This window comes from Primulina tabacum, chromosome 5 (genome assembly GCF_025594145.1).
Source record: "Primulina tabacum isolate GXHZ01 chromosome 5, ASM2559414v2, whole genome shotgun sequence".
NCBI classification, from domain to species: Eukaryota; Viridiplantae; Streptophyta; class Magnoliopsida; order Lamiales; family Gesneriaceae; genus Primulina; species Primulina tabacum.
This window is the reverse complement of record NC_134554.1, coordinates 4838347-4861022: the sequence shown is the minus strand read 5'-3', so window position 1 is coordinate 4861022 and position 22676 is coordinate 4838347. Positions and strand designations below refer to the sequence as shown.

The following is a 22676-nucleotide window of genomic DNA, read 5'->3' as shown; positions in this document are numbered from 1 at the left end:
TCAATAAAATTATTAGTATCACTCGATTAACTTTAAAAATTTATATTTGAATCATATTATATAATATATAAAATTAGGTAAAAAAATAAATAAATCATACAAACACTGTCGGCGCATGAATAGATAAGAAATATGAATTCAAGCAACAACTTTGAAATTATAAATTTATTATGATAAGGTTAATTTTGTCATTACAATATAATATATAAATTTAATAACTCTTATTAAAATCATACCAAACATTAAATATAATATCATACATCTTATTTATCATTAATTTATCTTTATCTTATATATCACATATTTATCCTGTAATATGTACCAAATTATGCCCAATAGATGTTGAGATCTTTCTTTTTCGGACATCATCTATGGATTATCCCACACTATAAAACATTATAACGACCTTTACTGCTCAAAGAACACAGACTCAAAGCACCTTCTCTCACACATCCTGGAACTTTGTCTAGACGTTCAGGTTCCAGAATGGCCATTTCGACAAGCCATGATTGTTCATATTCAACTTTCTGACTCGTTGTATACAATCCAAGCCGTGATTCTTTGGTCCAGACGATTTATTAATGAAATTTTCCTCCACACCTAAACTGCCTTCCGAAATAAATTTCTTAAAATTTTAATCACAACAAAAAAAAATCTAAAATCCGTTGAATGATATTTGTAGTGTCATGACCACACTATATCAATACCAAATACCAAAAGATTAGTGTATGATTAAAATTTGAGATCCATGAAAATGTCATAATTAAAATAACATTTAAAGATCGTTCGATTACATCGACTTCTAGACACTTTTCGCCCATATACTAACAATAGAAGATATTACTCTGCTCAAAACTCAAATAGTTAACTGCCAAAAGATGTTTACAGAAACTGCAGCTCAACTACAAACCCATTCCACTATACATAACTGCCAAATCATGTTGGAAACTGCAAGTATCGTACTAGCTAGGTGAGGTGCCTCTTCCTTCTCTGGCGTTTACCATCTTTTCCTATCAAAGAGAACAGCATAAACAAATATTATAATATAGATACATGCACATGCAATACCTATAATTCACAAGTTCAAATAAACGTATTCGCCCTGGCATACCCTTTACAGGATGTTTTGGAACTACTTCGTCCTCGATTCCAGTAATGTTACCTTCCTGAAATTTTTCCCCATTGTGTCACATTCACAGCTTTTAAACAATAAGAAACATTGCTCAACACCGAGTTATTTTTACCGACCACAACATTTACCGGTGGAACAACAAAACAAGAGGGTTTCCAACATGATATCCACTATAAAGCAATGTAAGAAACTGATACTAAAGTTACAACATACCGCATCGTAAAGTGCCCTCTCGTTGCACCAAAATTTCAAGGTAGGCATCAGCAATCTCCCTGAAATTGTTTGATTAATATTACCGTCAATGTTTATATATGAATCCAATAAGCTAGCTAATTAATTTGAAAGGTTCGATTTCATCACCAAATGGGTAATAAATTGTAAGATTTGGCAGCATACACACCTGATCTTGATCGACTCAAATTCAAAGATTTTGATGAGCCACTGAGAACTCCCTCCATGCTGCTTCCAGGAGTTTCCTAAACCGTGTAAGAGACAAAAATGATCAGCGGAGCTAAAAACGTTAAAATGGTATTTGTGAAAACACAATGACAAGCATTATATAACACATTAATTACGCAAGCACACAGACTCAGAGATTCACCGATGAATTACTGTTTCAACAAGGCACTTTTTTTGAATGACACTTCAAAAGAAGAGCTCAACAATCATTCATGAATTTTTGCCAAAACCAGCAGTCTATTAGCATATTAAGGCATCTAGGATTGTATGTGAATCAAATAAATAAGCACTAGCAAAGAGTCACAACACCAGATTGCGAGGTATAACAGCCCCGATACATGCACAATAAAATGATAACTAACATATGCCAACTTTCTTTTAGTCTTCATCTTCGACATGCCATCTTTCTCAGATATGCTACTCTCGTTTGCAACAGCATGCTCCTCATTATCTGCAGCACCGTGCCGATCCTGGGACGTTGTTCCTTTATATATTGCTTGATCCATGCTGCCTTTAGTTTCAGCTATTCTCCCGTCCTTGGCCTGGTTTGGAGTTTCTGATATTTCTATAGGCTCTTTAAATCCAATGCCCCCACAATGCAAGTTTTTTCTTCCCCTGGGCTCAAAATTAACAGATTTTAATTTTACCTTTTCACAGGCTGACAGTAAAGCGGATTTTGATCTAGTTCTATACCCCCCTGATATCGGATTTAATATCTGAGTGGTTTTGTGTTTCCTTTGCAGTTTGCTACATGACCCAGGAGATGCCCTGCCCTTAGTTCGTCTATTTTCATTAGTTAAATGGCAAGCGGAGAGTATTCCAATATCCAGAGAAATGTTGGCATGCCCCCCAAACCATGAGGGTGTTGATGCATTCTTAATGGAACAATTTACAGACCTATCTGCTGTCATGTGATCTCCATTAACGCAGTTTCCAGAAGAAAATGCCCTTTCCAAATTCACTAGTGCGATGGAGAAGACAGATGTATTGTCCTCAGATGATCCAACTTCACCGTCACACTTTTTGGGCAATGTAATGGTTGAAGATTTAGTTTTACTGCTATTTCGCTCGGCATCCATTTCGTGTTGTGATTCAATACCCCTTTCGTTGTTGTCTACATATGAATGTTCACCTGGCACATAAGAAAAACTATTGAAAAAATCTCAAGAAGCTAGGAAGTTACATGATTAAATAGTGTACATGCATTCTGGGGCACCAGCGTTCAGCAAATTAAACCCCAAAATATGTGGAGAGAGTTGTACCCATGCACTTTTCAGCATGCTCCTTCCAGCAAGGAGGAAAGCCAAAAACAAAATGGTTAAATACCTGTTCAAGCAATAACTGATAAAATATTAGCATTAATAACAGTAGTGAATGGAATTAAAAATGCCCATCCAGGATTTATTGAAACTTGTAAAATATGCTCAACCATGTGCACAAAAACAGACATGAAACTTGTAAAATATGCTCAACCATGTGCACAAAAACAGACATGAAACAAGCCGTAGAGGTAATTTCACTTTGAGTTCTTGAGTCTGGCAAACAAGAAGTACTGAATCAACTATAAATGAAGTCTGAACAGGTCATTCACTGAGTTCATAGATAACTTAAATGTCTTTTAACACTAAATTACTCTGAATCATATTTACTTTGCTGCTGCAATAATTTTAACGCCAAGGTGAATGCTGACCACTATGGATTTCTCCAAATTAATCCAATCACAAATTTTTTAAGTTTTCGGTTGAATGCTAAGTGCTAACTTCATGGATAATATAAAAGTTAATAAACTTACATCAGAAGGGAAACCATTTTCCAATGTGCGGGCTTTGTTTATGAAGCCTTTGATTAGGACACATATCCCATCAGTGGTCTCCAAAGTAAACATATCATGGCTCTTAAGAATAGGGGCGGAGGAAAAAACTCTCATAGCTCGTTGCCTGCAGCAAACCAGACAAAGCCCTTCCATGAGAAATATACTTTTCTCCACATTTTCTAAAATTTTTAGGATGTAGAAGCGAGAAATGGGTATTGCCCCGTAAAAGATAAAGGGATGCGATAAATTCAAAAAAATGCAAAATGTTTCTAAGTATCAGTACCTATTAAAGTACTAGACGGTTGATTATTTCGCATTTCATGAGCTTGACCTCATGAGACAAACAATATCAATATGATGTGAAAGCCAAAACATAAAAGCAAAGAACTCTGAGAGCACAAAACCGAGTATATTTCATTAAGTTGGTTTGGTTGTTATATGGTGGCTAATATCTAACCTACTGGTATGTGTACGCCTTTAACGTTAATTTTGAGCCTGTAGTACTTGATCTCCGGCATAGGTAACAAGGTGTATCAGAATTTATCTATTCACTTTGCTGCATTTCATGAGCTGGAGCTTATAAAACAAGCGGTTTCAACAATACAATCATTGGCATAACTTCAGGCCCTTTACATGACAATTAACAGAAGTAACCAGCTTCCAGAGTGCCAAAAAAAAAAGACCCTTGACAGTAAATGCTACGATTCGACGAGTAAAATGGTTGAACACACTAAACCACCATACTCATTTACACAATCAACTTACTCTCGAGAAGTAAACCCGGAAACAGAGAGACCTCCACCTTGAGAGTCGCTTTCCGCCTTCACCAACCACCAATCCGACAAACATACCTGGAAAAATTTCCGAAACATTTAACAGCGGCGATTGCGCTACACAAATGACTCGATGCTATAAAAACCTACCGTTCTCAGAAAGTGAGATTTAGGACTGCTGTTGCAGTTTTTGTTTGCGTCGCTGACAGGACTATCGGGAGTTGAAGAAGCCATGTTTGGTCTCCGATTTAGGCTTTTCCGAAGGAAATTAAGACCAGAGCGCGGGAACATTGAGGGTTTTTTTAAAAAAATTTGGGAGAAACCAAAAGATCTCATCCCGGCCTATGTGAAATTAAAGATTTTGAATTGGTACCTCGATTATTTATAAATTGATAGTTACAAATTATTTAATTGGTATAATTTACATTTAATTTAACATATTTTTAAATATAATTATTATTAATACATTCAATTGGTTAAACATTTTTTAAGATTATTTATTTTATTTTATTGAGTAAATTTTTTTAAATAAATATTTATTTAAAAATGATATTATAATAAATATTTATCAATTTTTTTATTATATTGGTAAAATAATATATTAAATAAATATATGTTATCAGATATAGGCTGCATTTGGTTGGAAGGATATGATAAACTAATGATTAGTATGTAAATAATAAAGAAAATGATTGTGGTAGGATTGTAATATATGGTGTAAAATAATATTATGTTTGATAAGATTTTTAAGTGTAGGATAATTTTGAATTTTTTGATGAAAAGACAAAATTGCCCTTCCCCTTCGCGGCGACGGCGGCGACGGCGACGGCGACGGCAACAGTGGCGGCGGCGGACGGCAGCCGGAAACGGCAGGCGGGAGGCGGCGGCCAAAAACGGCCGGTCGGAAATTTCGACCGGCGCCGGAAATAGCCGGCGGCGGCGGCGATCGTGGCGGCGACGGCGGCGGCCGGTGGCGGGAAGTGGTGGTGAGTTTGAATATAAGAGAAGGGTAAAATTGAAAAAATAGGAGATATTAAGAGTTGGATAAATAATCCTAGGGGGTGATGAGGTATTATTTTAACCTACCTAATATAACATAATCATTCATAGGAGTGATTGACTTGGTTAAATAATCACGCATACCAAACAGCTGACTAAGTAGGATAAAATAATCTATCCCGACTAATCATCCGAACCAAACGCGGCCATAGGAGGTATGGTATTTGGACGACCGAAGCAAAATAAATTACCAATTTAGTTTTTCAAAATATGACATAACCAGTTGATATTTATTTATTATAGTATATTTTTAATAGAAATAAATTTATTTTTTTTTACAATTTTATTCCATAGTAACTTTTAAAAATAAAATGTGTATTTAATTGAACTTTAAAAAAATTATTTAAGAGTAAAATTGACATTTTATATTTATTATGTATCAATCAAGTCATTTATAATAGTTCGTGTATAATTTAACAATTTATCATAATTTTTATACTAATTAAGTCATTTTTTATAGTAAAAAATCATATTTATATCAAACATATTATAATACAATAAAAATTTCAACTAATTATAAAATAAGATTAAGGATTCAAATATTATTAATTAATAATATAAGATTGTTATCCGAACAGCTTAATCGAATCCGGCCATCCCTAGTACAAGATCTCCTCATTTTTTTGAAGTCCATAAAGTTCATTCTAGAAGATTCTCGTATTAAATAGAAATGAGTTTGAATCCGGGTCGGCCGCTAAGCATCAATGAACAATCTTATTCACAATCCAACACTTTTTTCCATTATTGATCCAACGGCTGTGAAATTACTTGAGTTTTCGAACATTCTCGAACCGCGGAAACAACGAAACTAGCTAGTAGCGTCTGCTCCCCTTCAGTATATATATCCCTCACTTCTCGCACGCTTTGTTCTTCAAATTATCAAATTAGCTATGTACGTGATTCTGATATCCTTCTGTTTCCGACTATATTCTATTTCCATATCGGATTTAAGAGCAGAATAAGCTTGCATCAATGGCAGGAAAAGGAGATGGTCCTGCGATCGGCATAGATTTAGGAACGACGTATTCTTGCGTCGGTGTGTGGCAACACGACCGCGTGGAAATCATCGCCAATGACCAGGGTAACAGAACAACGCCGTCTTACGTTGGATTTACTGACTCCGAACGGCTAATCGGTGACGCTGCCAAGAATCAGGTCGCCATGAATCCGACAAACACTGTATTTGGTGAGATTTATGTTCCTGTTTAGAAGTATATGACCAAAGCATTGTTATTTATCAAATTTGGTTGTGTTTTCGTTGCTATATATGTGTTTTTCTAGGACCGACCTGTTTAGTCTTGTTATTATCTTCATGTAATCGAGAACAAATGAACAGCGAAACAATTATCTTTTTCCGGTTGCCTAGTTGGTCATCTGATTAATTCTGCCGTTACAAATATATATATAAAACGTCACGAATTAGATGGATTGTTCATGCTTGCGAGTGAGAAATTTATATTCAATTGATTTCCTCGCAGTTATAGTGAATGATTCTGCTGCTTATTGCTTTTCTTGTGGTGTTAATAAATTATTATTATTATTATTATTTTGCTTTCACTCCAAATTCCTACTAGTAACTCTACGACAGAGATGCATCTGTGTTTCCTTTGATACTCAGTTCACCGTTTTATATGTAATTGACCATGTCAATCACGTACCTCGATTATTTTTCATTCAGTGTAATATGAACATCGGCGCAGTTTGAACTTTGAAGAGGAGCTTCTTTTACCTATTTATTTCTTGATTATATTTAAATGCCAATACACACGAGTCAGAGGGAGGTCTCGACATTTTGGTATTTTCTTATTTTTCCTGATTGGGGAATTTGATGAATATGGATGGTTTCTTTGGATTGCCGTTTTCATCGCAAATATTGTTACCTCTATCTCGAGAGTTTATGACTAGAACAGTGTTTTGTTTTTACTTTCTTACAGATGCTAAAAGGTTGATTGGTCGGAGATTTTCTGATGCATCTGTGCAGAGTGACATCAAGTTGTGGCCCTTCAAGGTTGTTGCTGGACCTGGCGATAAGCCTATGATTGAAGTCAACTACAGAGGAGAAAACAAGCAATTTGCTGCAGAAGAGATCTCTTCCATGGTTTTGATTAAGATGAAAGAAATTGCTGAGGCTTACCTAGGTTCATCTGTGAAGAATGCAGTTGTCACTGTGCCGGCGTATTTCAATGATTCCCAGCGCCAGGCCACCAAGGATGCTGGTGTAATTTCTGGTCTCAATGTGATGCGGATCATCAACGAGCCCACAGCTGCTGCCATTGCTTATGGTTTAGACAAGAAGGCAACTAGTGTTGGCGAGAAGAATGTTTTGATTTTTGATCTCGGTGGCGGTACTTTTGATGTATCTCTGCTGACTATTGAAGAGGGTATTTTTGAGGTGAAGGCAACTGCCGGTGACACTCATCTTGGTGGGGAAGATTTTGACAACAGAATGGTTAATCACTTTGTTCAAGAATTTAAGCGAAAGAATAAGAAGGACATCTCTGGCAACCCGAGGGCTCTTCGAAGATTGAGAACTGCTTGCGAGAGAGCAAAGAGAACTCTTTCATCTACCGCCCAGACCACCATTGAGATCGACTCTCTGTACGAGGGAATTGACTTCTACACCACCATTACCCGTGCCAGATTCGAGGAGCTCAACATGGACTTGTTCAGAAAGTGCATGGAACTTGTTGAAAAGTGTCTGAGGGATGCTAAGATGGACAAGAGCTCAGTCCATGATGTAGTACTTGTTGGTGGTTCAACTAGAATTCCCAAAGTCCAGCAGTTGTTGCAGGATTTCTTCAATGGGAAAGAGCTCTGCAAGAGCATTAACCCTGATGAGGCTGTTGCTTATGGTGCTGCTGTACAAGCTGCTATTTTGAGTGGTGAGGGGAACGAGAAGGTCCAAGATCTCTTGCTTCTGGACGTCACTCCTCTCTCACTTGGCCTGGAGACTGCTGGTGGTGTAATGACAGTGTTGATTCCAAGAAACACCACCATCCCAACCAAAAAAGAGCAGGTCTTCTCCACCTACTCAGACAACCAACCTGGTGTGCTGATTCAGGTCTACGAAGGGGAAAGAACGAGGACCAAGGACAACAACTTGCTGGGAAAATTTGAGCTCTCTGGCATTCCTCCGGCTCCCAGGGGAGTTCCTCAAATCACCGTGTGCTTCGACATAGATGCCAATGGCATTCTCAACGTGTCTGCAGAAGACAAGACCACCGGCCAGAAGAACAAAATTACGATCACCAATGACAAGGGCCGACTCTCCAAGGAAGAAATAGAGAAGAGATGGTTCAGGAAGCAGAGAAGTATAAATCCGAGGACGAGGAGCACAAGAAAAAAGTCGAGGCTAAGAACTCGTTAGAAAACTATGCATACAACATGAGGAACACTGTGAAGGACGAGAAGATTGCCTCCAGCATACCCGCGGCTGACAAGAAAAAGATCGAGGATGCTGTCGAGTCGTCCATCCAGTGGCTCGATCGTAACCAGCTTGCGGAAGCTGATGAATTCGAGGACAAGATAAAGGAACTGGAGAGCATATGCAACCCAATTATAGCCAAAATGTATCAGGGTGCTGGTGGTGGTGCAGGTGTTCCAATGGATGACGAGGATATCCCTGCTCCTGGGGGCAGTGGTGCTGGTCCGAAGATTGAAGAAGTGGACTAAATAATATACTTTGCTGATTTTCTTTTATTGAGGATGTTGTCGCTTTTGAGATTCTGCATTTAGTTTTCACAAGATGAAAATTCGTTTTGAAAGTGTGGACTTTGGAGAAGTGTCTAATATTATTTATTTTTGAGGCATAGAAACTCGATACGCATTTGATATGCTATGTGTTGATTTTGTTCCGTCGCATTGGGTAAAAAAAGTCATTTACGTAAGTCTGAACAAATACATAAACTTTATTTGACAGTGTGTGATGATAAAAAAGTCAACAGGTCTTCAATTGTAATATTCGTCATAAATCCTCTACTCTATGCTTTCAACCATCCGTCCCAAGTTAGTTAGCAACTGGTAATCGAAAACACACTTGTCTAATTTATCTTTCTCTGGTTTAAGTTCAGTCAACCCTGATTCCATCGGTTTGCTCAATCGAGAAGTTGATGTTGATTTACCCGGGTTGCCCCGACTCGCTTACTTCATTTCGGGTACAAGTGGCGACGGCGTCAGGATGAAGAGGCTGCTTCAGGCGTTGTACCATCCATGGAATCACTACTTGCTCCATCTCCATTTTGAGGCATCTGAAATGGAAAGGCTCGAGCTTGTCAAGTACGCTAAGTCCGAACCGGTGATGAGGGGTTTCAAGAATGTGATGGTGGTAGGGAAGGGTAATCTGGTCATTTCCAAAGGGCCGACGATGATGGCTTCCACGCTTCATGGGATCGCCATTCTGTTGAAGCAGGCGGAGCATTGGGATTGGTTTATTAATCTTGGGGCTTCGGATTATCCCCTCATGCCTCAAGATGGTTGGTTTTCTCGTCTGTTCAGTGCTTAACTCATTGTCTGTTACCGTTTCATTATCTTTCTAATTGCCTGATGTATATATGTCGGGTGCTTGCTGATGATTACAGATTTGATCCTGTCGTGGGGACGTGGTAGTTCACGATCTTTTGCAATGTGTGTAATTGCAAGGATTGGGAATCGAATTTTATTACTATTTTTTAGTAAAGAACAATGTCACTTGATGTAATTGAAAGTGGCAATGGAAGACGCTATGAACTGAGGGATATGAACAAGCCGCGAGGTCGATCCCCTCAAGTAAAAAAAAATTGGTTTTCTGTATGTAATTTCAATGCGAATGTGTTTGTGTACCCCCTTTTTATAAGAATCACCCCCTAGCTATGTTGATGAATTTTTTGGAACCGCCTCTTAACGGAACTGGTACATTTTAAGTTGCAGTATGTCTGATGAGTTGAAAGCTTGGCCAAAAACAAGTTTCAGTTCTTGGTGGTAAAGGTGGGTTGTTTCAAAGTTTTGAATAACTAAATTCCCAGGTTATGTGGGATACCTTGATCAACAACATGAACTGTTGTTCATGGCTATTATAATATATCCTGGCTTATATCACTCCAAGAGCTAGGCCTATTATAATATATCCTAAATTTAGTTTTGAATAACTAAATTTTTTTCGCACCATCTTTAGACAACAAAGAGCTAGGCCTATTATAATATATCCTGGCTTATATCACTCCAAGAGATCTGGTGTTTTCTGGGCTAAAGAGAGAAGATCAATCCCTGCTTCTTTCAAGTTATTCACAGGCGTCGTCTTGTACTCATTTATATTTATCATATGTATGTTTCCTCTACGTATACAGACTATATTTTCTTGTGCATAATTTATGGTTATATTAAAGTATATACTTGCAAACTTAATTGCAAGACTAATGTCACCATCACAAACTTGAGCATTGTTCAAGTCAAATGTGATTCTCACGAGGGCATTTCTCGAATTCTGCATTTGGGGTTGGGATAACCTTCCACGTACTCTTCTCGTGTACTAGTACTACACGAACTTCCTCTCGTCCCCCGAGGTTACTTCCACACGGTCATGTGTAACCATAAAGACTATCAGAACACAACAGTACCAATGATTTGTACTACATTAAATGGAACGATTCTTTGAAAGAACAGCCTTCGAATTTAACGGTCAAACACTTCGATGATATGGTCCAGAGTGGAGCCCCGTTTGCTCATCAAATTTCTGAGAACGACCCTTTACTCGACAGAATAGATAAGGAGCTACTGAAAAGATCTACTGAGAGAATAACCCCTGGCTGTTGGTGTTCGGGGACATTTGGGCTAAACAAAGACCCTCGTATGGTCTATGGGAGCCCTGAAGTTGTTAGGCCTTCCTCGAGTTCGAAAAGATTGGAGAAACTTGCGCTTAAGCTTCTTGATTCTGAAAATTATCGATCGAAACAATGTAAATAATGCTTGTATTTGTTTGAAGGCTGGTTTTCTGAATCCAGGTGGTTTCCTGTTAAATCTGTACCTCTATTATTTTTTTATATTTTCTTTTTAGATATACATCTATGAAATTTTATCTGAACAAATTTGAACAATTTGTACATTAGATTAATGCAGTATTTTGATTAAAAATGAAATCTCCGAATCAATTGTCAAAAAATTTGTAATGAACACAAACTAACCATTAATTTGACCACTAGATCACACCTCTGATTCAACTTCGAGCAAACGTGGTCCTTTTTTTTATGAAATATCACTAGCGTCACAAAGTGCAGCTGAAAGAAGTTATTGTTCTTTTATAAATTAATATTTTCTTGTATATTACTAATTTTTGCATGAACACAAACATTTTCAGGGCCGCATATTAAAATTGCTATATATATTAATATATATATATATATATATATATATATAAAAGATAACAAGATAAATATAGCATTTCAAAATTGAAATGATTAAATAATCGAAGACACTAACATAAAAGAACAAATTTATAATATTCACAAAAGGAAAACTAATTTATTTAAGTTCAACACTTTACGTGCTAGTATATTTATATAGTAAAAGAGACCCTACACAATTCAAAAAAATAAAATAAAATAAAATATATTTAAAAATTAGAACAACGGAGAAAAGTTAATAAATTTTAATAATAAAAATAAACAAATTATTGAAGTTACAATAAAAGTTTTTCAGACACACTACTTTTGTCTACTCAAATATATATCACCATCTTTTTTTCACAATTTTTTTTGTAAATATCGAACATTGTAATTATTTTACGATCAACCTATTTATTTCTTTTCGATTGAAAAGCCAGAGAAGATTTGCTTAATCGATCCGTTTCGGTTTGCTTTGACGCCTGTGTTAAACTATATTAATTTAATAGTTTTTAAATGTGGATATGTTCCCACATTCTCAATAATAAATTCTCTTCCCGGACTATAAAATATTACGTACCAAATCATCACTTTTTCATGCAATCTCAGACCAAATGCGCTGTGCCACCACACCGCACCAACACAAGCTTAGACGTTAAGTAATTTAGGACATAAATGATATTTACATTCTAAAAATTTATAATCGCATGACTTATGATATTTAATGAAAAATTTTATATATATATATATACACACACACACACACACAAATATTATATTTGAAATTCCATACATTCATAAACAATATAGAGTAGGTCTCTTTGTGAGACGGTCTCACGAATCTTTATCTGTAGGACGAATCAACTCTGCCGATATTCACAATAAAAAGTAATACTCGTAGCATAAAAAGTAATACTTTTTCATTGATAACCCAAATAAGAGATCTGTCTCACAAAATACGACATGTGAGACCATCTCACACAAGTTTTTGTCAACAATATATCTGGTTATTTGCAATTGCGATATATTCCGCTCAAAAAAAGTATGAATAGGCTAATATATCATTTTTTTTAATCAATTGTATATTAAATTGTGTGTTACAAAAAATCACACACATTTAACTATAAGGTGTTTTATTATGTCTGATTTTTAATAACAGAATATTTAAAATGCAATTAACTTACACTAGGTGCTAATGCAATTTGCCTACAATATATCTATTAAGACGATAAATTAGATTTCATTTCCGGTGCATCAAAATCCTAAAAAGCAATAAAAATACAGTCAAACGAGTGAGAAGAAACCAGCGTTTGGGTTGTGTACTTGTGTGTGTCTATATATATATATATATATATATAGAGAGAGAGAGAGAGAGAGAGAGAGATAGTGTATAAAAAGGCCCATTAATTCTTTATTTTAGCTCCACATTCGATCTCATTCTCTCTTTATTTCGTGTTCTTCTCTTGGTTTTTCCAGCAGTCGATTTTGTTTTTCCTTTTTGAGCTTCCCTACACACAGCCAAATACCCTTTTAACAAAAAATAAAGAATTTATAGAACAACAATGGTTTTTTCTTCCATTCCAGCTTATAATCTTGATCCATCCAACTGGCAGCAGGTGATGATTAGGGTTTATTTTTGGAATTTTCTAGAATCAAAAAGCAAGGCAAAACTAGAAGATAAATAATATTCTCACCCTTTCATGTTGAACCTTATTTCTAGTTTCCCTTGTGGATATATATATACTTATGCCTGTATTTTCGGTTTCATGTTTAATTTTTATCTGGTTTTTTTCAGCCACAAAACCATCAAATTGTGATTGGAAGCACAAGCACGAGTCCTTTCCTCCCACCACTCCCGTCACCACAGCCTGGGCCGCCGCCTGTGTCATCCCATAGAGGCGGAGGTCCTGGATCGATTCCGCCCAGGCTCCATGGCAGAAAGAGCCCGGATGTCCAACATCCCGGTGCCAGAATCAGCCTTGAAATGCCCCCGTTGCGAGTCAATAAACACAAAGTTTTGCTATTTCAACAACTACAATCTCTCCCAGCCTCGCCACTTTTGCAAGACGTGTAGAAGGTACTGGACCAGAGGCGGCGCGTTGAGAAGCGTTCCCGTGGGTGGAGGCTGTCGTCGGAACAAAAGAAGTAAACCCGCAAGCTCAAAATCTACAGCGGGCAGCGATAGGACGCAAACCACTTCAAACTCCACCAGTAGCCCCGCTGGGTTCATGCGTCTTCTTCCTCCTCTGCGCTTCACCTCTCCAGTGAATCAACCCACCGGAAACTTTAGTGCACACGACACGGGCTTGAATTATACCACAACTCCTGCCTTTACATATGATGATAATGCCATGAATTTTCAGTTGGGAAGTATATTTGGTGGTGTGGCAGCTTCACTTTCATCCAGTGGCGGCGGAATTGAGCCATGGCGGCTGCAGCAAGTCCCTTTCTTGGGTGGTTTAGACCCGTCTCCACCGGAAATGTTCCAATTCCAAGGCAGTGAAATGGGCCACCTGGTGAGGCCTAGACTTTCTAGTTCAATTCTAACCCAGATGGGATCAGTTAAAACTGAAGAAAGTTTTAAGCTCAAGGGACAGTTAACAGAAGGGATCATGCCAAGAATTAAAGATAATCAATGGAATGAAACTTCATCTAGTTGGACCGGGCTTTCCAACTTCAGAATTTCCACAAGCAAATGACCTTTGTAAATGAATCTTGAAAGAGCATGCAGTACTAGATACGTACTAATGTTTAAATTGATGAAAGAATGCAGAACTGCTAGTTTTTTGCAGTGATATGTCTGGCGAAACCCTAGAAATTTTAGGTTAATTATCTGTTATTGGATTTTCCATTTGTAATTTAATTTTAGTACCACTGTGTACTTTAGTCTATATGTACCTGATCTGATTCAGAGACAATTAAATTTATGTCTAGCTAGAACATGTGGAAATCGGCATTGTATTATAAATGTTTGATTACAGATTCCGGGGACATACGAGATTACGAGTTGTCTTGAAAAATAAATAAGTATAATTAATTTTTTTACGACGAATCATTATAATATTAAATTCCTTGCAATCTCGGAGCCCTAAAAAGTGCTCAAATTACAGAAACCGACGTTGCTGATTCATCGGTTTTTGTTCCACAATATACTCACTTAAAAGACGGAAAGTGTATTAATGGGGAGAAGTGTGGAGTATATTCAGTCAAAGACGAACACAAGAAGTCGAAGAATTCCTTTTTCATCAATTTTCAGGAACATAATTTGCATGCGATTGATTCGTTTGTATTGTTTTTGTTCTTAGAATTTGATGATTTTACATGATAGTATACGGATGGAATCTGTATCTTTCTCGTATATACTTTGTCATGCTTCTGACACAAAACATTTTGGTTTCGTAATTTGTGGTGAGCAATGGCAGTAAGCTAATAAAAGAGAACGCGGATCTTTGCATGATAAGACAATAATCACACTCGCTGTGTACCGACGATAAATTTTACTTTCTTGTATTTTTTAAAATTTTAATATTTTTTATTGGAATATTAATGTGGAATCATACATGTCAACGATATCCGACGTCATGTTAGAATTCAGATGAAAAATGACTAAATCAAAAAAAATACAAATTCACTATACTCATCTTGTTATAAGAATGTCTATCAACTTGTCTATTGATGGCGATCAGCACTAAGCTAATATATATCGATCCCCCGATGATCGTTTTGATTCAGAATTTTTTGACGATAAAAGATGTGATATATATATTTTTTGTAAAAAAAATATAAATTATTTAATAATTATAGATAAATTCGAATATCTTTTGTTTGAGGAAGTCATGATCTATTTATATATCTTCTAGTGTTAATTAAAATGGGAAAAATTAAATAAAGTAGAAAATAAACCAAGAATGGAAAATGATGATAGTGCTATATTTACTTAGTCACAAAGGAGAACATGACGCCCCACGCTTTATGAAAATTCCATCTAATTAGCCATTGTCCCACAAAAAAAGGTATCGTGGATTAAATAGTGTAAGCAAAATGATCACGATTCAAAGTTAGTGTTCCTTAAAGTTCTTAATATTTGCAAGAACCAATCCAATATGGCAATATGTATGTCCTTACACGATTATAGAAGGACGCTTGTGTTTAAATTTAAATAAAATAGCAAGAAAAATGATATTTGATAAAAATAATATGAAAATGAAAAGGACTGGAAGGAATGGTGAGTGACAGATAAATATAATATGATATTTGGTAATTGGAAATGGAATGACCATTTTACCCTCCCACCTATATGTACCATCCAACATATTGTTTAGGTAATGTTAGGGAAATGGACTGGGTAGTTGGGCCGTAACTAATTAATTGAACTACAATGATCCAGTACTTGAATAAACTAGACCCGGCCTATTTAAATTTTCTACAATTAATTCAATCGTGTGTCCAATTCTTTTAAAAAAATTAAATCCAACAATATAAGAGTCTGTTTCCAAAAAAAATGTAAAGAGTCGGGTATGGAATTTATTAAAATACTCGGAAAATTAACAACAATACCTCATTTATTCAAAATTCATTATAGAACTCAATATAGGTTAGGTATATGTTAGTCGAGCATTAATTCTTTATTTTTTTAATTTTGAAAAAAAAAGCCTCTATATTTAAGTAGAGATGTAAACGATCTAAACCAAACCAAACAGTATCAGGCTTGAGCTTGGTTTGTTTAAAATTGTTTGAAGCTCGAGCTCGATTCGAACTTTTATTATCAGGCTCGAGCTTGGTTTGTATTGAAATTACTGAACTCGAGAAAAGCTCGAGCTCGGCTCGTTTAGCATGTTAATCAAGCCAGGTTCGAGCTTGATTCATTAATAGCTCGTTTAGCATCTTTAACAAGCCTGGCTTGATCTCGTCTCGTTTTCGAGCTTGATAAGCATAGAATTGAGCTCGATTTTGAGTTTGAATCGAGCTTGTTAAAAATTAAATATATCTATAAACTAATTTTAAATCAAACATAAAAATGTAAATTCATTTATAAATAACCAAAACGACACAAATAAGAGCTAAAAAAAACATAAATCAGTATATTATTGAACATTCCAAAATCATGTTTGCGAGCCACTTAAACGAGCCGAGCTCGAGCTCGCGAGCCTATTATCAAACATGTTTGCAAGCTCACGAGCCGAATATTCTTTGGCTTGAGCTTGTCATGGATTTTTTCAGGCCTTTCGTTATTTCGTTCTTTACTTGACTATAATTCTCAATCTAATTTATTATTGAAATTTTTTGTATTACCTATTTTTTGAGCTAGGTGGGAGGAGAATTTTGTTAAATTTTAGTCTTTGTTGACGTCTTGTACTTACAAAAAAATCTTCGTGATATCTTATACCGAGTTGATCCTTAACATTTCTCTTGTTAATAATTTCAAATTTAGGAGTTAATCGGACTTTTGAGCTAAAAAATGACATCCAATATCTTTTATTTCGGTTATGTGAGATCTATGTCATCGATCTCACTTAGAAAAGCTGTATTTCATATCATTCGAGTCGTTATTTGTGGTCAAATATTTTTGCATTTTAAAAATTATTATTTCGAAAAAAGAAATGAATAATAATCAATGGGAACAATGATTCTGATCTCTCAGAAATCATAAAATGCAGTCACACACACACTCCATTCCCACTTCCGGTGCTACGAGCACCACAACGTAGTCAACTCAGAACCTGTCCTAAATGCAAAGAGAAAATGGGACAGGGGATGAGCTGCACTGAATCCCGCGGAAACTGGCTGTTCAGTGCTGTCCAAAATGGAGAGCTTCGAACAGTTGAAGCAATGGCGGATACGAACCCAACTTTGCTGACGTTGAAAACTGCTCATCGGAAGCTCTCCGCTTTGCATGTGGCGGCGGCGAATGGCCAGATCGAGGTGGGTATTAACCGATCTTTTTTTTACTGCTATTGACTCGGTTTCTTGATAATGCGGAATGATTTAGCGAGCAAAATAGTTTGATCACTTGGGAATGGTTCTTATATTTCTTTGTGGGTTTCTGTTTTGCTAGGTTCTCTCTATGCTTCTGGATCGGGCAGAAAATCCAGACATCTTCGATCGCCACAAACAGGTGAGCTGTGGTCGTGTGTGTAGCTTGAATGAATGTTCAAGATATATTCGTTTTGTCATTTTTGTGTCTTAATCTTTGTGGGCACTTCTCTTTTACGGAAATTTTTGTTTGTTTTGTGCATAAAAATGGGGTTAGACCCCATTAATGTTAGCTGCTATGTTTGGCAAGATTTCCTGCGTGGATAGGCTGATTCAAGCTGGTGCTTATGTAATTTTTTCAGTTAATTTTATTTATTTGGAGGCAACAGTTTTTTGTGAATTCATAATCTGATGATGAATTTTTGTACTTTTTTCAGATTTTGCTGTTTGATACATTAAAAGGGAGAACATTTTTACACTATGCAGCTTACTATGGTCATTCAGATTGCCTGGAATCGATTCTTTCTGCTGCAAATTCCACCCCAGTCGCACATTCTTGGTGGCTACTAACTTTTATTTTGTTCCATCTCCTTTGCAAATTTGTCTATTACCGTCAAAAATTGTTCTTACACATTGTTGTATGGGAGGTCAGGGGATTTTCAAGATTTGTGAATATAAGAGATAAAAGTGGTGTAACCCCACTTCATTTGGCTGCCCGTCAGAACCGATCAGATTGTGTTCACATTCTATTAAGTAGAGGGTCTCTGTGTGTGCTTCTACTGGTGGATACAGGTAATGTTTCATTTGCATTTTTTGTAAGGATTTGAGTTTCATTTGTTGGTTACACTGACAGAAGCTACTTGCAGCTATTCAGGTGATACACCTATTCATCTTGCTGCACGGGGAGGCTCATTGGATTGTGTCCGAGAATTGCTTTCTTGGGGTGCAGACCGCCTGCAAAGAGATTCATCCGGGTACACCCATGTAACCTTTTATTACAGAAGAATGGATTTCTTTTGAAATTCTGCCCTGACGCCCTTGAAGTCGAGTTTACATGCATGAATCCATTACTTGCAATTCATGATGGTGAAAAGTTCGTAGAAAACACAGCAGTTCTCGCTGTAGTCATTGACCCTTAGGAAAACTAGATCAAAAAGATTGCTTGCATGTTGTATATCCCTCAAGAAACTTTTTTTCGATGTCTTGATTCGCTTCTTGCTACTTTTGTTGAAATGTATAGTCATATTTCTTATAATTTGCGAAGTAGCCTTATAGTTTTGTTGCCAATGTATGTGCAGGAGAATACCATACATGATTGCTTTGAAACACAAACATGATGCATGTGCTGCTTTGTTAAATCCTCTGGCTCCAGAGCTGTTAACTTGGCCATTCCAGTTGAAGTTTATCGGCGAGCTCAATCCCGAGGCTAAATCTTTACTGGAAAATGCCTTAGTTGAAACTAATAAAAACAGAGAAAAGGCGATCCTTGGTGCTGCATCCTATTCAGTTTCTCCTCTCGCAGTTTCTGATGACATTGACGAATCAGAGGTTCAAAATCCTGCAAATATCTTTAAAGTTGAAATCATATTTCGCTTATGGCATGAGTTACCTTTCTAATATCCATGAATCCTGGTTCTTTTTATGAAACCTGTGTTCCGAATGGAAAGAATGCAAACTTCCTTCGATCATGATTAAGTTTACCTTTGTTTGTTTAGATGAGAAGGGTGGCCGCAATACCAGTTTTGAGATGAATCTTTTGATCCTGTTCGATATTATATCCGATTTGGAATTGCTAATGATAGTTAAAAGTGCCTTTTCCAAAAAAATAATATTTTTTTTTAAAGAAAAGCTGAAGCTGAAGAGATGTGAATTTCTGTCTTTACAGGCCATCTCCACTGAGCTATGTTGCATCTGCTTTGAGCTAGCATGCACGGTCGAGGTTGAAAACTGTGGTCATCAGATGTGTGCTCATTGTATTTTAGCCCTAATAAACCCAATGCTTTAACAAATTCTGCCAAGATTCGTATCTGCCCCTTTTGTCGAAGCAGCATTACCCGATTAGTCGTTGCCAAGAACAAGTCTGACAGTGAAACCGAGTGGCATCTCAGCCCTAGAAAACTAGGAAGAACAAGAGAGACATTTAATCTCGGTGAAGGCAGCAGGAGCTTCAATAATTTGTCACCCTTCAGTTCATTCGGCAGATTGGGTCGCAGTTCAGGAAAAATTTCTACTGAAGTAGACGAAGAGCTTGATAAACCATAAGATTCACCACGTTACTTATTTTCTTCTATAAAAATCCGTCTTGGATGTGATTGGAAGGGGGTTCTGAACTGAAATCGATAGAATCTACCTTCAGAAGAAGAAATTATTGGTGACTTAATCTCACCTATTCATTCCTGATGTCTACTATACTATACACTGGAACTTAGCAGCTCGCGCTTTTGCATCAAGATATGCAAATGTGATATATATGAACGATCGTTTTTCTTATGTCATTTGTTCCGTGATTGTAATTTTCTCTAAGTTGCAGTATGCCACATTTCCGCGAATGAATCAATTTGATTCTTATATTGTCTTTTCTTCCATGTTTTTTGTTGTTTTCTAACTTAACAAGGCGAGCATGACGGGAGTATCTTCACCGTTACCGTGTCAAATGATGCTTTCACCGGGTATTTTCCAGTCAAAAACTTGTTATAGTTGGGGCAACTTAGCATTCATCAATTACCAAAATTGTCTCCAAAACATTAGTACTGCTGCTAGCCCTCCTTTTTGCTTCAAGAAAGTGTTCAGAGACCAGAGATTGTCCAGTCTCAGCATCGGTCTCCAGCCTCAAACATAGACACATAAAACAAGCCTTGGATTTGTATTCTCCTCGTTTCTTTTCTGAGTTTGCAATTCTTATCTGGTTGATCTTCTGGAGAGCTCGAGAATATTGGATAAACGAGTTCAATTAACCAGTGAACTCAGGCAAAGAAAGAATCAACTATGAATTATCTAAATTTTGACTTGAAGATTTTGTAGCAAAGGTTATATCCGTGCTGCACCAGGTCTCTATAGACATTGGTTGTGGCTATTAGCCAATTACTATCGAATTGAGACTAGCACAAGCTCTCGGGGGAAGATTTTTAGAATAAATAATTCATAGTTGTTCAAGTATAAAAATATTTATTTAAGCATTTTATATCAGCTCAAAATTCAGAAAAAAAATGATTGACAAACGTTATTTTAAATTTTTAACTATGTTTAACAATTAAAACTCTAATATTATTTGCCTTTATAAAAAAAAACTACAATATCTATAGCGATAATCCAACTCAAAAATTTATCAACGATCGAGAAATTATAAATAAATGTAAGTTAGAAAAACAAACAAAAACAAAAAATCAACTATGAACTATCTGAATAACTGATGCGCTTATTTAGATATCTAAAAAATCATTCGTTTTTGAAACTTTTTTCCCATAAATTAATTCACTCTCTCTCCAAATGTGAGATTCAACAACAAGATAATTTATATATCTTTCTTGTATCATTCATACCGAACATACCCCATGATACCTAGATGAACTACAAAATTTCAAAACTTCGAAACTGAATTTGAACTCCAACTTAATTATTTATGCTCCTAGCTAGTCATCCTGTTATTTTAGTTCTGAGTTCAGTTTCTAAGAAAAAATAAACCTAAAATGTTGTTTGTTTCGAGTAAGAAACTAAAAATGTGTTACAAAGGAAAATAAGGATATACAACTAAGAAAATCAAGAGGCGTGTTGCTTATTTAAGTAGGCCTTTTGTAACACAGTTTCACAGATATTTATTCGTAAGAAAAGTCGACTATGCACATATTTACAATAAAATAAATATTTTTTTATTGATAATCCACGTAGAATATTTATTTTATAAAATTGAACCATGGAGGTGGGACTTGCGAAAATTAGTTAGGTTAGGTGTGATTTAGTATATACTAGTAACTGTGGCATAAGCTATGTGTGACCACAAAATGTAAATATATATTCTTATGTTTTTACTTGTTTATTATAATTTTAACAAATATCTTTTTAAATTGAGAAGTTTTCAAATGTGTTGATACGGCTAAGGCTTTAATTTTTGGGGGAAGATTTCAGACGTGGATTGACGTGGTTGAATTATTATTCGTGGTGTTAAAAGGAGGGTAAAAGGGAAATAAATTTTGGTGTCCTATTCAAATATTTTTTTAATCCACTCAATGATTATAATATAGAAGAGATTTATTTAGTATATTTTTAAGAGAAATAATAAGTATTATAAAAAAATCCCAATGAGCGTCAAGATTCGAAGAGACCGAGTAGCGGGGTTGCCTTGCAAATTGCATGTCCGTGTTATCCACTCGTTGCTCTTTTGTGCTTTGCATCGGTATGCTTGAATTTGGAACTTATCTTACGCACTGTTTTCGGCTTATCCGTCACTCCTTGAATCGCTTCAGGGCCGTTCTCTCAAACTGCGAGAAATCGCTGCAGAAAAACTCAGTCTCTCCAATCGAATCTCTGTCGCTCTTCAGATCGGCAGCTCCTCAATTCTCAGTTTTTGCCTCCTTCTGTTCGTTACATTTATATAAAATTGTGAAATTTTTATTAAAATAAGTGACAGTTTCCAAGTTAGGCCTTTTTGACCTGGGCTGGATCAATTCAAGGCCGAGGTCAATTGGGGTAAAATTTAAAAATCCTTCCCGGAGATTTAAATTCATTCTACCCTTACAAATCATCTCAATCTCATAAATTAATTAGTAAAATATTTTCATTTTCATGTAATCTTACCTATTTTGCAATTATTTCACTATGGTTAATAAAATCCCATAAAATTTCACCAAATATCAATTATATTTTGAAATTTCATATTTCCAAATACTATAATGATATTTTAAATTTCAAATCTCCTTAAATTCTATGTTTTTCAAACATTAACATTTCGGTTGACTAAAAATTTGTGGGGCATGATTACCTTGAAGAACAAACTTGTTTGGCATTGGCTAAATCTTGCTTCTTCTTTTTTCTTACTTAGCATTGGCAAAATCATGTTTTTTTTCTTCTTTCTTATTACTTTTTCAAACATTAACATTTCGGTTGACTAAAAATTTGTG

At 36.0% G+C, this 22676-nt stretch overlaps 1 protein-coding gene and 4 pseudogenes across 2 annotated transcripts; 4 read left to right on the top strand and 1 right to left on the bottom strand.

Moving 5' to 3' along the window:
* Positions 1–774: 774 nt before the first annotated feature.
* Positions 775–4512, bottom strand: LOC142544624 (uncharacterized). Of its 2 annotated transcripts, XM_075651653.1 has the most exons (9): positions 4328–4512; positions 4170–4255; positions 3384–3528; positions 2854–2917; positions 1954–2723; positions 1533–1608; positions 1346–1404; positions 1112–1166; positions 775–1010 (listed from the first exon to the last, which is right to left on the bottom strand). In XM_075651653.1, the coding sequence occupies exons 1-9, from the start codon at positions 4466–4468 to the stop codon at positions 967–969; spliced, it is 1440 nt and encodes a 479-aa protein (XP_075507768.1). In that variant the 5' UTR covers positions 4469–4512; the 3' UTR covers positions 775–966. The 2 variants fall into 2 exon arrangements, with proteins under 2 accessions (XP_075507768.1, XP_075507769.1); XM_075651654.1 differs by lacking the exons at positions 4170–4255; positions 4328–4512 and adding an exon at positions 3688–4159.
* Positions 4513–6104: 1592 nt separating this feature from the next.
* On the top strand, positions 6105–9069 carry LOC142545760 (heat shock cognate 70 kDa protein 2-like; annotated as a pseudogene).
* Positions 9070–9413: 344 nt separating this feature from the next.
* Positions 9414–11288, top strand: LOC142547419 (beta-glucuronosyltransferase GlcAT14C-like; annotated as a pseudogene).
* Positions 11289–13031: 1743 nt separating this feature from the next.
* LOC142544623 (dof zinc finger protein DOF3.6-like) lies at positions 13032–14562 on the top strand (annotated as a pseudogene).
* A 2646-nt stretch (positions 14563–17208) lies between these two features.
* Positions 17209–20704, top strand: LOC142545759 (putative E3 ubiquitin-protein ligase XBAT31; annotated as a pseudogene).
* Positions 20705–22676: the final 1972 nt, after the last annotated feature.